Source organism: Heterocephalus glaber, unplaced genomic scaffold (assembly GCF_053883595.1).
Source record: "Heterocephalus glaber isolate CG9 unplaced genomic scaffold, H.glaber_assembly_v1.0 deba00001600, whole genome shotgun sequence".
Classification (NCBI taxonomy): Eukaryota; Metazoa; Chordata; class Mammalia; order Rodentia; family Bathyergidae; genus Heterocephalus; species Heterocephalus glaber.
The window spans coordinates 43241526-43255837 of record NW_028258372.1 but is presented as its reverse complement, the minus strand read 5'-3'; the positions used below and the strand labels follow the sequence as shown (position 1 = coordinate 43255837).

The window sequence follows — 14312 nt, the reverse complement described above, 5'->3', positions numbered from 1 at the left end:
ACTGACCTATCAGCAGCTGACCCCTCCTCAGCAGCTGACCCCTCCTAGCTCCTCAACCACCCAGATGTAATCAGAGCCCCACCAGGTAGCACCAGATTGCAGACCTGGCCCGGTCCTGGCCAGATGAGTCTCTTCAGGGAAGACTAGAGTACAGCAGGGGGCCTGGGGCTGAAGGGCAGCCCCACCCACCAAACCCACCTCCACTCCAGTGGTCTGATCACGCACAGAGCCAAAGTAATATCCACAGCCTCCTCGTGCAGCCAGAGGGAAAGAAGTGCTCACCCTGGCAAGTGGTGCCTGTGCCGTGCACGCACACTGTTGTTCCACGCCTGAGCTTGCAGTGATGCCAGATGAAGTTAATGGTTAATACCGTTAACTCCCCTACACCCAGGAACGCAGAGGCCAGGACTCACTTGTTAGCGTTCAAATACTACTGTATTTCATTGGTTGAAATCATAGGTGACTTAAGCACTTGAAAATAATACTAACGTTTAGAAATGTACTTCCCAAAGCCATTCCCTGTACATTATCTTGTTTGACATCAAAGCTCCCTGCGGAGTAGAGAGGACTGTTTTATTACAGATAGATGAAGAAACCACCTCGGAGAGTGAGATGACTTAGGGATCTCGGGGCCAGCAGCAGCAGCAGCAAGCCTGGACTCCTATCCGCCCAGGTTCCCCCTCTGCTCGCGCAGCCCCTCTGTCTTAGAGGCAGTAGTGTGTGGTAAAGATTTACTACCTGCAGTTTGAGAAACAAACCTAGTTTGCAGCCTTTGCCAATTTCTGGGGTTTAAATACTCCCACCAGGCAAATTTTCAAGCTACCGGCACAAAGCCATAGTTCTTATAAGACATACTCTCCATCCACGGTGTTCTTGGCACCAGAAAATTAGAAAGAAACCAGGACTAGAGTTAGAGAATCCACCCGTCCACTCTCCCAAGCGGAAGACTAGGATGTACACAGACTTCCACCCTGACGAGGCTGCGAGCCTGACCTCTCACTGTCCCTGTCCCTGCAGGTGCCTGTCCTGTGTCAACAGCGCCTTCCGCTGCCACTGGTGCAAGTACCGCAACGTCTGCACTCATGACCCAACCACCTGCTCCTTTCAGGAGGGCCGCATCAATATTTCGGAGGTAAGAAGGCTCACCTTGGCCTGGCCGTGTTCCTCATGAACTGGAGCTGCCCGTTCACATGGTCAGCCCAGCGGCTTGACCAGCTCTGTCCAGGCCCACCTTGTCCTGTGCCCAAGATTCTGCCTGTCAGAAAGCCATGTTATTGTAAAGCTCAAGAAAGCGGGAACCAATGACTCGAGAAAGAAAGGCTGTACCTGCTTGACTCCTAAGACTCAGTGCAGCGCATTCAAAAGCTCAGAGGTAACGGGGTTGAGGCCAAAGGCTGAGGAGACATCCAGCCAGACTGCGCTCTGGAAGCATGTGGGGAGGGGCGCTCATGCTCGGAGTCTTGCCCTGCGCTTGGCTGCAGACTTGGTCTAGTTCAACAAAACATCCACTCTCACCCCCTCTTTCCTGCCAGTTTCTCTTCCAACTCTAAAATTCAGTGATTCTCTGACTCCTCTGACTCTGACTGGACATGTGGCCTTGCAGAAAGAGAAATTCAGCTGATGAAAAGAACCAGGCATTGCTAAATGTCTGCTTTTATCATGCAAATCCCACCCCTAAAACCTAATTCACCTTTGTCATCCAGCACAGTGACAATTACCTGGCTTACCTTTGCAAAGCCTATTCCATTCAGTGATCCAGGGTGCTGACTTTCCGGCTGGTCCCCCAAATCCCTCAGGACAGTGAAGCCTGCAGTTCCCCTTGCTTTCCATGCCCAAGGATGGCCAGTGAGGTCACATACATCCCCAAGGATGGCCAGTGTCCACGCGCTCACATACACTTCCTCTTGTCCCAGTTTTTGGAGAACTCAGATAGTACTCACCACGGTGTAGTGTTTTCCTGTTCTACTATTGACTTTGTACACCTCTCCTTGCTGCACTGGACTGCAAGGTCCTTATTGTCCAACCCTCTTTCAGTGGCTGCAGAATGCATGTGAGGAAGAATGGTAGACAGCGAGCCCTGTCCCGGAGTCCCATTGACGGGAATCGCGTCCACCCGTCTAAGATGCTGAGAAATGGAGCCTTCAGGGTCTCCATGGCTACACATAAGAAAAGAGACCTTGAAAGTTTCCTGAAACACTCATAGCCTTGAACTCTTCTTAGTTTCCAAAACAATATGCATTCTATTCTATCTGAAAAGTAAAATTGTCTATCTTGAAATGGAGAGATATAAATGGTGTCATGTAAGACAGACGCATCCAACAGGGACCCCAGAATGGTGGGACCAGGTACCTGGTACCCAGGGAATTATCCCAGGAGGGTTCCTCTCTGTCCAGTGGGCATGCTGGCACCCAACTGGCCTGAAAGCACCGTGCAGGCCTTAGTGGACCCTGGGAGTTCATTTCAGCCCTGGGATTCTACAAGGGTGGGAAACCCCTCTTGTTGCCCTGGTAACAGGACTGAGAGCTGAGCACAGCTTGGGTGCCAGCAGAGCTAAGGGAAGTAGCCACAGGAGGGTGGGATCAGAAGTGAGCGCTGGGCAGTGAGAGATTTTCACCAACAGCCTCAGTCCCTCCCCTTCACTCTGGCCACCGGAAATACAGGAGCAGGATCCCAGCACCTAGAGGCTGGGTGAAGTGTAGATGCAGACCGGAAGGTGCCACACTGTCTGCCTGGGCCACTTAGTTAGGCAGACAGAACCCCAAAACCAAGCCTGGGTGTGACCTCACAGCTGGAGTGGGTGAGCGAGACTCTGCCTGCTGGGCAGGACGGAGGCCTGAGGGCTGAGCCCTGGAGGCTAATTGGAAGCAGGCCAGGCCTCCTTGACACCCAGTAGGAGCTGAAGAAACCCACCTCCCTCCAGGCCAGGATAAGAGATTCAGGCATTCCAGAGGGAGAGCAGAGAAGCCATTGCCTCCCTGCTACTGAGGTGCAAATTAATACCAAAAAGAGCCTGGGAGCTCCCTCTCCTCTACCCCCAAGGCATAGGAAGTGAGACTGGAAGGAGATGGGACCCTCCGTCTCCCCTCCTCTCCCATCTCCCCAGTGAGACCCGGGTGGATCGCTGCTGTCTTAGGGTCTGCACGCTGGCCCCTGGCCGGGCACGGGGACTGACTGGAGGGCCGGGACAGGAAGCCCAGACTTAAGGAAAAAGGGAGCTGAGGCCCCATGGGGTTTCCAGGGCCACTTCCTCAGCCTCCTAACATCCCTTCGGCTCTCAGCCACAAGCAGCCACATCGTCTTCCTAGAGAACTGCTCCAGGTCCTGGGCTTTGCTGCCCACAGCTCTGCTTTAGGGGACCCCCCATGCTCGTCCAAAACTCTGCTTTCCTGAAACTTTGAGGAGCAGCAAAGGGGGCACACGCCCAGCTGGGATGAGTTCCCCTTCTCCATCTCCGAGTCCCAGGTGACGCTGTCGTGTTGTTATCAGGACTGGGAATCCCCCTACTGTTTCTCTGGGGTCCTTGGACTCTGTCTTTTATATTTCCATGAATGAGCCAGGCCTTTATGTCTCTCTACTTTCTAGAAACAATATGTAGCTGATTGGCTCCGTCAGAGAGTGAAGCAATGCTAATGCATCACACATTTGTCTTTTTTTTCACATGTGGTGGGAATTCTCAAAGTGTGCCTGCCAGGGACACCCCACACCACCCACAAACTTGTTAGAAATTCAAATTCATGGGTCCCAACCTACAAGAGGCTAAAGATTAAGAACTACTGACGTATGGCATTTCAGATGATTCTCGGAACAGCCCTAAAGCTTCACATAACGCATATTTGACACCTATAGGAGCAAAAACGCTACAATGCAGAGGTTTTTCCCAAGCCAATGGGTAACTTGGGCATCCAGAAACACTGAGGCGAGTGCTCTGCACCGAAAGCCAAGGCTGTATTTCATCCCTGGCTGCATGACTTTCAGGCCTGGCTTCAGTCTGGCCCCTTGCAGATGGTCACAAGAGTCCAGGGTGTGGCTGGGCCGGTGGAAATCATCTACACAGAGGGAGGAACTTTCCCCAGAAGACAGAGCAGCAGTGCCCTTTCCAGATACAGAGGTGGCAGCGTGTGAGGCGCATTTGCCCACATCCTTCCAGGGTCCATGCTGACACTTGACAGTGAGCAACAGCTCCCTGCAGAGTGCAATTCAAATGTAAAAATATCAGAAGTGAGCACCTACTTGGTGCTCATCATATATGCAGTGCTACGTGTGCGTGTGTAAATCTGTCTCATCTTGACTACTCCGTGAAGTAGACTCTAGTACAGAGAAGCTGAGGCTCAGACGAGTGAAGTATTTTCACTGATCGCCAGCTGAGTGCAGACATCAGGATTCAGAATCAGTGTTCCAAGCGGACCTCAAATACATTGGCTTTCTCCAGTCCTGTGTCCATACACACATCTGCGTGAGAAATGTGCAGTATAATAGTAGCAGTTGTTAATCCAGCTGATTACCACTTGCACCCTACTTCCCATCCCCCTCGCGGGCAGTCTGCGCTGTCAGGCAGCATGGGCACCAGGAAACTGCATACAAATTGAGCCAGTGATGAGGCAGAACTTTCCACCAGTCGGAACACGGCAGCCCTCTGATGGGCCCCAAATCTCTGCTCCCCGGGCCAGATAAGGCTGTTACATGCTTGTGTTAGCAAGTGGTGTGTGCAGCGGTATGTATGGCTTTCAGCTTTTAAAACTCATCTCCCTCCATGGCTAAACCAGGCCTAGTGAGATGTAGATACATAAACATCTTCTTTATGCCATGTCCCAGGGGAAAGATAGAACCAAATAAATCCGATTAGCTTCCCAGGATGCTGGTTGCTGTCTCTCTTTGAAGTCCAGTGGGTGAAGATAATGCCATTTCCACATGGGAGAAGTCATTTCAGGGGGTGAACAGGCTCTGGCACAGAAATCTGGCAGCACACAGGGAAACCGAGCATGTCGCTCAGCCCCAGCATGCACAGTGCGCCACACGGGGGTCCCTGCCTCCCCACAGTTGCGTCCTCTCCCCACCTCCTCCTGCCCTGCGATGTTCCCGAACAGGACATCTGTTCGTCTCTGTTTAAGGAGGTGACCTGGCTGTAGTCAGCCATCAGATCAGAGGAACAGGAGGACTCCGAAGGCTGTGAGGATCAGTAGGACCAATTAGCATCTTGGGAATGTTGATAGCAGTCTTAGCATTCTACAGAAAAGCCTTTATGATTCTTTCCTTTCCTGGCCTTTGGACAAGAAGTGTGTATCCCTGTGTGTGTGTGTGTGTGTGTGTGTGTGTGTGTGTACTTTATGTATAGTATCTACAGTCATCTCTCAGTACCATGGGACTGGTTCCAGGACCCTTGTGAATACCAAAATCTGCTGGATGTGCTTTACATAAAATGGCACAGTATTTACATATAACCCATGAAGGTCCTCTCGAATATTTTAAATCATCTCTACATTACTTATAATAACTAATACAGCGTAAATGCTATGTGAATAGGTTCTATGGTATTGTTTAAAGAATAATGACAAGAAAAAAGTCTGTGTGTGTTTAGTACTGATGGAATTCTTTTCAAATATTTTTTGATTCTTGGTTGGTTGAATCCATGGATGCAGAATCCAAGGATTCTGGGAGCCGATTGTGCTTTTTTGTTATCAAAATTAAACGAATTCTACAATCTTGTTTACCAGCCTGAAACACTGTACTTCTAAACACCCATTTCTAAAACCTTGCTACTGAAATTTGATTTTGTACTCTGAGCTCATTAGAGATGACGAACAACTGCTCACCACTTACAATATATCAAGTGGTTCAGAATCTGAAAAGCTATTCTCCCTCACAAACAATAAACACACACACACACCCCATTATACCTTAGACTTATTTCTATCCTAAATTAAAATTCTAACTTACCAGAGTCGCTGTTGACATTTTTAGCTGCTAACAGGACAAGGCGTAGCCTTCCCTGCCGGATGCCTGGGTTTCCCTAAAGTAGGGTTCATTTTTCTTCTTGGCTACGAATATGTGAAACCCTCAGTCAAGAGTGCCACAGGGAATGAAAGCGAAAGTGTAGTACAGAGCGGTTAGGAGCTGGCCATGGAGGGACTGGATCCTGCCTGGGCCGTCTGTCCTGGGGCTGCCCCGGGGTCCTGTCCCTCAGAAGCCATACCTGCCTGGGGCCTCATGTGCATTTGGCCAAGGGGCAGGAGACAGTGCTAGAGCCCTGAGCTCCATGCAGACCCTCCTGGACAGTCTTCCACGGGAAGCATCCCTGGCCCCAGCATTTGAAATCCTTGCGATCCCTTGATCACCTATTCGGTGATCATATGCCTCCAGAAGCCAAGGCCTTCTCCAGCCCCAGCCTCTGGGACGCAAAATCCTCCTTGAATCTGCTGATGCCCAGGAGCCAGGGTCTCCCCTTAGCTCTAGGCAATCTTCAAAGGTGAAGCTAAAAGGAAATTTGAAGATCTTTTTGCCTGTTGCTCTGTTTTCTTCCTTACATTTACCCTCCCACAAACAAAGACTGAGTGTCCACTATAGGTCAGATCCTGAGATGAAAACTGAGGATAGAAGAGCAGAAAAGAGGCCACCTGGTCCTCAGGAGGGTGAAGAGAAGTCAGCAAGAAATTGCAATTCTGTGGGTTAAAGGAAGTCATGGCAGAATATCCATGACCCATCCCAAACCCAGTGCAGGGAAACGGTAGGGGCATGCTTCCCTGGAGGGAGATGTGAGCTGAGTTTGAAGCTCATAAAAGATAAAAGAGAGGCCACGGTGGGAGCAGGAGAAGGCAAGGTGGGAAGTGGGAGTTAGTGTTTGGCGGAGAGAACAGCACCCTTGGCTAAGTTCAGTCAGACAGCCTGCTCTGCTGGTCACCGCTAGCCTTGCATTCAGGACTGCCACACCGTGGTCTCAGGGTTAATGGGCAGGCGGGGCCAGACGGCGACCAGCTTGCAACTGGAACCCAGAGAAGAGAGGTAACTGTCCAGCTCCTCCCTGCAGCAGAGGGTGCCCAGCCCCTGACCCCTGGCTCAGGTGATGACCTTGCTGTACACCACCCGTGTTACACAAGACTCCTGCAGGGTCACCTCTGGCATCCACGCAGGGACAATATCTTGCTGGAAACTGTCCACACTCACAGGAAGTCAGCAGTCCTGGCCCCAGGACAGCAAATGCCAGCAGCGCCCCCTGCAGGCCTCCTAAGCAACTCCAGCCCCTGGAATTCCCAAGGGCTCCTTCCAGAAACAAGGCCTAGGAGGAGGGGAAAGGAAGGGAATCCTTCTGGAGTTGATGCTGGGAGGTAGGAAATGATGCCCTGTGAAGCAGATGTCCACATCCTCACTGCCGGGGGCTACGGTCTCACCGCTTCCCTGGGAGAGAGGGAGAAAGAGGAGATTGGAGCTGGTGGAGAAGCAGCCAGCAAGCAGACCCGGAACTGAAAAAATTCTGTCTCTTTCTCACTTTCTCTCTCAGGATCCTTCCCACTGCTCCCCTACTGCAGCTTTCTTGTTTGGGTTTTGTTTTCCAAAGCAACATGGTGTTCACGCAGGGCCTGGTAATGAAATGAGATAAAAAGCCAGAGCAAGTATTTAGAGCAGTGCTGGGAGGTCTTGATCCAACTCTGGGAAAGCCCAGCTCTGCTGGAGCCAGGAGCTGAAGCTGGCCATAACGGGCCACCTCGGGCACCAGACAATGTGGGGCCAGAGGAGCCGAGTGCGGAGCCAGGTGACTCCACTGTGGGGTACCGGAGCTGGGCCGGCTCTGCGATCCAGTGGCTCGGGAGATGAAATCCACAGCGTGCCCTTCTGGTGCTTGAATATTAATCCTCAGACTGTGACACACGTGCCTAGTGTAGAATATTCGTGGATATCGATGACATTACCTGTCTCGGTCCTTTTCTCTTTGGGGGATGCAATACCCTAAACCCACAACGTGAAGGAGGAAAGGTTTACTTAGCTCACAGTCTGTGGAGCTTTCAGTCCGTAGTCGGCTGGCTCCCAGGCAGGGTGGCAGGAAGCAGAGAGGGATCGGGGCAGGAAGAGGAGGGGAAGAGAGGAGAAGGAGAGGAGGAAGAGGTGGGAGAGGAGGAAGATGTGGAAGAGGAGGAGGAGGAGGAAGAGGAGGAGGAGGAGGAGGAGGAGGAGGAGGGGGAGGGGGAGGGGGAGGGGGAGGGGGAGGATAAAACAAACCCTTCCGGGCCACAGCCAGTGATGCAGCTCTTCCTACCCGGCTTCACCTCCCAGCACCAAGGCCACTGTAACCCATCAGTGGACCAGTCCAGTGATGAGTGTCACACACCCGTGATCCAGTATCTCACAGGCATGGTCCAGCCGCCTCCCCGAGCCCCACCCATGAGTGCATGCGGCCTGCCGTGGGGAGACATCTGCATTCAAGCCATAACAGTACCAAGCCCAGGGGCTCTGGAGGATTCCCTGTTCTGGGTGATGTGGCAGGGCCCGGACCCCAGGCTCTGGCCGGGCTCAGGTGAGTCGGGTGAGCACAGGACAGACGGAGCCTCTCCTTGCTCCCCAGGACTGTCCCCAGCTGGTGCCCACGGAGGAGATCCTCATTCCAGTCGGGGAGGTGAAGCCCATCACCCTGAAGGCCCGCAACCTGCCTCAGCCTCAGTCCGGCCAGCGTGGCTACGAGTGCGTCCTCAGCATCCAGGGGGCCATCCACCGTGTGCCCGCCCTGCGCTTCAACAGCTCCAGTGTCCAGTGCCAGAACAGCTCGGTGAGAGGACAGGCCGGGGCTGCCCCAGTGCGGGGCTGTCTCCCCTGCCCATGCCAAGGCCTCGGCTAACCCCACCTCCCCAGGGACAGGGGCAGCTGCCAGCCCCCAGGCCCTGCCTTCAGCCGGGGCCAGGCAAGTTATTGGTGGCACAGGTGGAGATCTTGGCGAAGTTTAAAGAGCAAACTCCGCATCCCTTCTCAGGGCACAAAGGACCTGGCCGGTGTCACTGTGACCACAGAGGACAGGACAGCGGGATGTGCGGTGGGAGGGTAGGAAGGTGGATGCATGTCGAGAGCAGCAAGAGTTAAACGGTCCCCAGTGGCAGACAGGAAGCACACAAGGTGTTTAATTATCATTCTGGCCCGGAGAAGATGTTTTTATCAGCCAGCTCCCTGTCTCTGACTGTGGGGTCAGCTCGGAGATGCGGGATGAGACAGAGGTGTTGAGGGAAGCTAATTCGCCAGGGAGAGATAAAGGGAACCTGGGGCTCTTATCAGGGAGCTGTCGGATCTGGGGTCATGGGCACTTGACAGAATTTGTAATCGCTGGGAGGCTGCCAAGCGCAAGGGGAAGGCGCGGAGAAAGAAATGGTCCACGACAAAGGAGGAAGGCGGCAGGCAGGGGCAGGCGGCAGGGCCTCTGGAGCTGTGTGGCCTGGCCACAGCCCTTCCTGGGCACGTCTCGGGTCCCCTTCACAGAGGTGCCCGTGGGAGCTGAGCCGCCCCACCGGCTGTTTCTAAAGTGTGTGCAGGGCTTAAAAGTCCTCTGTGGGGTCGGCGGGAGAGGAAGTCCCTGAAGCTAGAGGCAGTCGTGGTGGGCCAAGGACATTCTGGGCTACTGAACAGAGGGAGGCTCACACTCAGGCAGAGAAGCGAGTGGGCCTGGCCAGCCACTCCATGGTTTTTACTGTGAGCCCTTCCAGGCCCTCTGCGGGTGACAGGGCAGCCAGAGGGAACTGGCTTTGCCTCCTGGAGCATACGGCCTCTCCAGAGAGACCTGGCCTGCCCCGCAGCCCCTAAGAGATGCCAGGTTCGAGACAAAGGACTATCACCAGGGGACAGGGAGGCGGGGAGGGCTGGAGCAATGATACCGGGAAGATGGGTCCAAACGAGTGGGAAATGAGGGCTGCAGTACAGGATGGGGCTTGGGGGAGAGGTGGACTCCTCCCGACGTGGGAATCCGCCCAGACACACAGAGGCGTCAGCAGGTGTGCATGGAGGTGGCAGGTTCGAGATCTCGGTAAGAGCAGAGGAGAAGGCTGGGGGATAAGCTTGGAGCAGAGGGCAGAAGGCACTGAGTGCCAAGCCAAGGGGCTGAGTGGCCTCCAGTGGCATTAGTGGCAGAGTCGGAAAAGGGATGCCTCGGAAGGCTGCTCGGCAGCCCTGGCCCTGCTGACAGGACCTCGTGCCTCCCCCTCCCCTGCAGTACCAGTACGATGGGATGGACATCAGCAACCTGGCCGTGGACTTCGCTGTGGTGTGGAACGGCAACTTCATCATCGACAACCCGCAGAACCTGAAAGGTGAGCAGCTACTTGCGGGCGGAGGTTTGATCTCTGGACGACCAGGGACAGACTGGGGCTGAGGGATCAGAGCATCCGCTGGGCCCTGGCGCATCCACACTAACCATTGGCTCCCGGTGGCTTCGAAGCGTCTGTGGAACCTGACCCAGAATGGCAGCAGGATGTCCTGCTGGTTCCCTGGAAATGGAGGTATTGTTTCCACTCAGCCTCTCACTCCCCTGTCCTGGGGCATCGGGAGGGAGCCAGGCTGACGCAGGCCCACATCTGGGCAGAGAAGTTCCGGAAGAGGAGGTGCGCTGGAGCAGGGGGCGCACATGCACGAGGGCCGCCTGTATCACTGTCTTGTATGTGTGCGTCCCGTTCCTGCGGAGCACAGAGATTTTTTTGAGATTCTTTTCCTAATTATCACAGCTCTGGGAGGTCCGCGCTATTATTAGTCCCATTTTGTAGACAGGAAAGTAAGATCCAAAGAGGTTAAGAACTGGGCCAAGAGTCCAGTAGTAAGAGCCGGGATTTGGACCCAGATAGTTTAATTTCAAACTGGTTTGCAAGCTGAACCCCAGCACGGCGAGGACCTGCAGCCCAGCTGCTGTGGGACTTGAACCCTCTTCCCCCAGAGTGCACCGGCCCTCTCGCCACACACCAATGTCTCCCTATTATTCACCCCCTTCCTACACTGGGGATTAAACCTGGGGCCTTAACGCTGAGCTGCATCCTCAGCCCCTTTCTAAATTTTGAGACAGGGTCTCACTGTATTGCTGAATTGCCCAGGCTGGGCTCGGCTCGATCTTGCAACCCTTGTGCCTCAGCCTCCCAGAGTGCTAGGGTTCCAGGCGTGCACCACCTCCCCCAGATCCTCTGCTGCTCAAGTAGCGAGCCTGGCAGAGTCTTGGCTTCCATCTGAGGGCCCTCCTGGGCATCAAGAGGGGTCAAGCCATGGAGGGTTGGCTACTGTCTCTCGGCATCCACAGGCTGCAGCTCTGTCCCAGAAGCTGCCACTGCAATGAGGGCTGCATGGACTGGGAGAGAGAAGTGGAGCCAGGGGGGTTTTTTCTTCTTTTCCCTGCTTCTTCTCCTAGCCAGGCCAAATTTTCTCACCACTAAGGGAGACCAGACACTTTCCATGCTGAGGCTCTGGGCTTGGATCCCAGAGGGTGTCTTTGCACCTGGAGCCAGGGGAGAAGCAGCCCCATCCCTGCTGGGGCAGCAGGCTCTCGATGCCCGTGTAGCTCCGAATGCATGGCAGTCGTCTGTGCTTCACACTTGTGCCCTCCCCGAGCTGGGTGTCAGGGGAGTCTGCGCTCTGTCGGGCGGGGGCCACTGTGTTTAAGGACTCAGGCTCTAGAATCCAACAAGTTAGGTTCAACTGCGGCCGATTTCACTTGTAGCGTTGTGAAGTCAGGCTAAGCACAGCTCCTGTCGGCATGCATGTCCTTGCCTCGTTTCTGTGTCCCATGCTGTACAAGGAGGAAAGGATGCCCTGCTCCGGGTCATGTGAGGGTGGTGAGCCAGGGACCACATGGTCCAATGTGCACTTGGTTTAAGAGTCCCATGCCCTGCCCTCTATGGTGTGGGATATTTAAATGCAGTCTGTGCAGCTGGGCCTGAGGGGTGCTGGACAGGGCAGAGGATGGGAAGACCTATGGAAGGAGAGAAGGAATGACCCCTCCACGGGGTGTGAACCTGACCTTCGGCCAAGGCACCCAGCCCGCTCCAGGGAGCTTATGACAGCTTGAGCAGAAGAGTTGAAAAGTGACTTTCTGAGCACATTCATCCCCCAGTCTCCACAGTGGATGTGTTCCAAGCTGCCCTGGGGTATCTAGTTGTTAGGTCGTATTGTTTAAGGAATAGTGACAAGAAATAAGTCTGTATGTGCTCAGTGCACATGCACTTTGAAAAAGTACTTTAAATCCACAGTTGGTCGGATCCATGGATACAGAATCCACAAACATGGTGGGCCAACTGGATTCTGCTCTTGGAGAATTCTTTTGGGACTGTGAGTTCAAACCCTAACAGGAAAGGAGCTAAGCTCCAGGCTCAGAAAGCACAGTTCCTCAGACTGGCTAGTTCCACCAGGCTTTTAAGTCAGTGGGAGACAAAAGCAAAGACAGAGGGTTGGCAGACGCCACACGTGACCTGTAAAGGAGCCAGCCTGTCCTCTCAGGGATGGAGTTCCCATCCACGGGGCAGCGAACGAGACTGTGTCGTGCCCTTTGCTCACAGGCAGTGTCTCCCCATTGCCACGCACCTGGCCTTTCCTTAGGCCCACGCCCTTCCTGGCATGCCGGGGAGAGGCCTCTCTTACTGGGACCTACTGCCCAGCAGCACCGTGAGCTGAGCTTCAGGGTCCCAGCGTGTAGAACAGACCTTGCCAGGCTGCGAATCATCCCGTTTCTGTTTGAGCTTCATTTTTTCCTGATAAGGAAAGGAGCCCTTATTTCTGGAAAGGAGGGCCCTCTGTGAGTGTACGAAAGATGGCAGCATGAGAATACACTTTGAGTTCACAGAGAGGATAATAAGCATGTGTAGAACATCAGATATGCCACAGGACTGAGCTCACTACTCACTACACATTTCACTCAAACCTCCAAAAAGCAATGATCGTCTCCAAGCTAGAGGTAGGTAAATGGGGCCTGGGGAGGTTAAATACTCTGTCACACTGCTAAGAAGTAGTGAAGCCACAATTAAAGGCCTGATCTGATTCAGTCAGGAGCCAGAAATCTTAAGTAATACGATTGCAAAGAGTGCCGTTTAGGAATCCCCAGCAGTTGTCCCGCCAGTTGTGACGCCGGTGGGTGGTATTCCCCACAGCTGGGGACAGCATCTGCAGCCCCATCTGTGAGGCTTCTCTCTTTGCAGTGCACCTCTACAAGTGCGCAGCCCAGCGGGAGAGCTGCGGCCTCTGCCTCAAGGCCGACCGCAAGTTCGAGTGCGGCTGGTGTAGCGGAGAGCGAAAATGCACCCTCCAGCAGCACTGCAGCAGCCCCGCCAGCCCCTGGCTCGACTGGTCCAGCCACAATGTCAAGTGCTCCAACCCCCAGATCACTGAGGTGAGTCCCCCAGCTCCCAGGGGATGGCCAGGGCCATGGGGGAGGGGAGCGAGGCGAGGCTCATGGATGACTCCTCGGAGTGGAGTGTGTTTAATGTGGGTGTAGACGGCCTCTCCTGTGTGCCTCACCACCAAGCATCACAGACGAGAGTTTGGGGCGTGGCTCCATGCCTGTGGGTGCATTTCTGTGCACACATGCATCGCTTCTCGGCCTTTTGGCTAAGATCAAGTGTAGTATCTGTGCACACATGCGCACCACAAGGGCTGTGCAGAGCCAGCCCAGTTGCCCCCCATGCTGGCCGAGCCAGGTGGGGACAGGACGTTAGCGCCATGACGTGATGGGAGAGTGCTGCAGAAAGCAAGCTCAGCTTCTCCTGACACGAGAGTGTTTCCAGGAGCCGCAGTTTACTAGGAGTTGCCACGGTGAAAGACAGGCACTGTGTCAGCCACCTCGCCCTTTCCCAGGGTTTGGCCTCTGTCCCCATTTGTTTGTGCGATTTAATGGGAAGAAATAGGTAATTAATTATACTAGGGGAAAAGTGGTGTTTCCAAAATAGCACACTGCAGAGGAAGATGAACAGAGGATGTGGATGAAAATGCGGCTGCCTGGGTTTGAATGGGCTGGACAAGAGGACTTGGACAAACGGGTGGCATTGTGGGCTCATCCCTCCCTGCGGCTTAGAAACTAACTGCAAATTCCTGACGCTGACTGGGAACAAAGGCCTGGCCAGGTGCCTCAGCGGCCGGCAGGTATGAAAAGCTGGAAGGGGCTGCTCTCTGCCTGCAGCTTTCCTAAGCTGGTGCTCTGGCCCTTTCCTCTGCCTCATGTTCCCCATTGGCCAAGAAAGCAATTCTGGTTCCCAGCTATGTCAGTGTTGGGAAACTTCTTGAGCACCCCCAGTAAACAAGGCAAAGCAAGACAAAAACCTGAGAAGCCCAGAGAAATTGAGCAACATGCTCAAGTCACACAGAGAATAAGTGACAGAGCA

At 54.0% G+C, this 14312-nt stretch overlaps 1 protein-coding gene and 1 pseudogene across 1 annotated transcript in view; both read left to right on the top strand.

Moving 5' to 3' along the window:
* Nucleotides 1-14312, top strand: part of Plxna2 (plexin A2) — a 186296-nt gene that overhangs the window by 127315 nt on the left and 44669 nt on the right. The window contains exons 9-12 of the mRNA XM_004862039.4: nt 1018-1132; nt 8552-8752; nt 10178-10274; nt 13134-13324. Of these exons, the coding sequence (XP_004862096.1) occupies nt 1018-1132; nt 8552-8752; nt 10178-10274; nt 13134-13324 (604 nt within the window). The remainder of the gene's footprint in view (nt 1-1017; nt 1133-8551; nt 8753-10177; nt 10275-13133; nt 13325-14312) is intronic.
* LOC147823199 (U2 spliceosomal RNA) lies at nt 13523-13584 on the top strand (annotated as a pseudogene).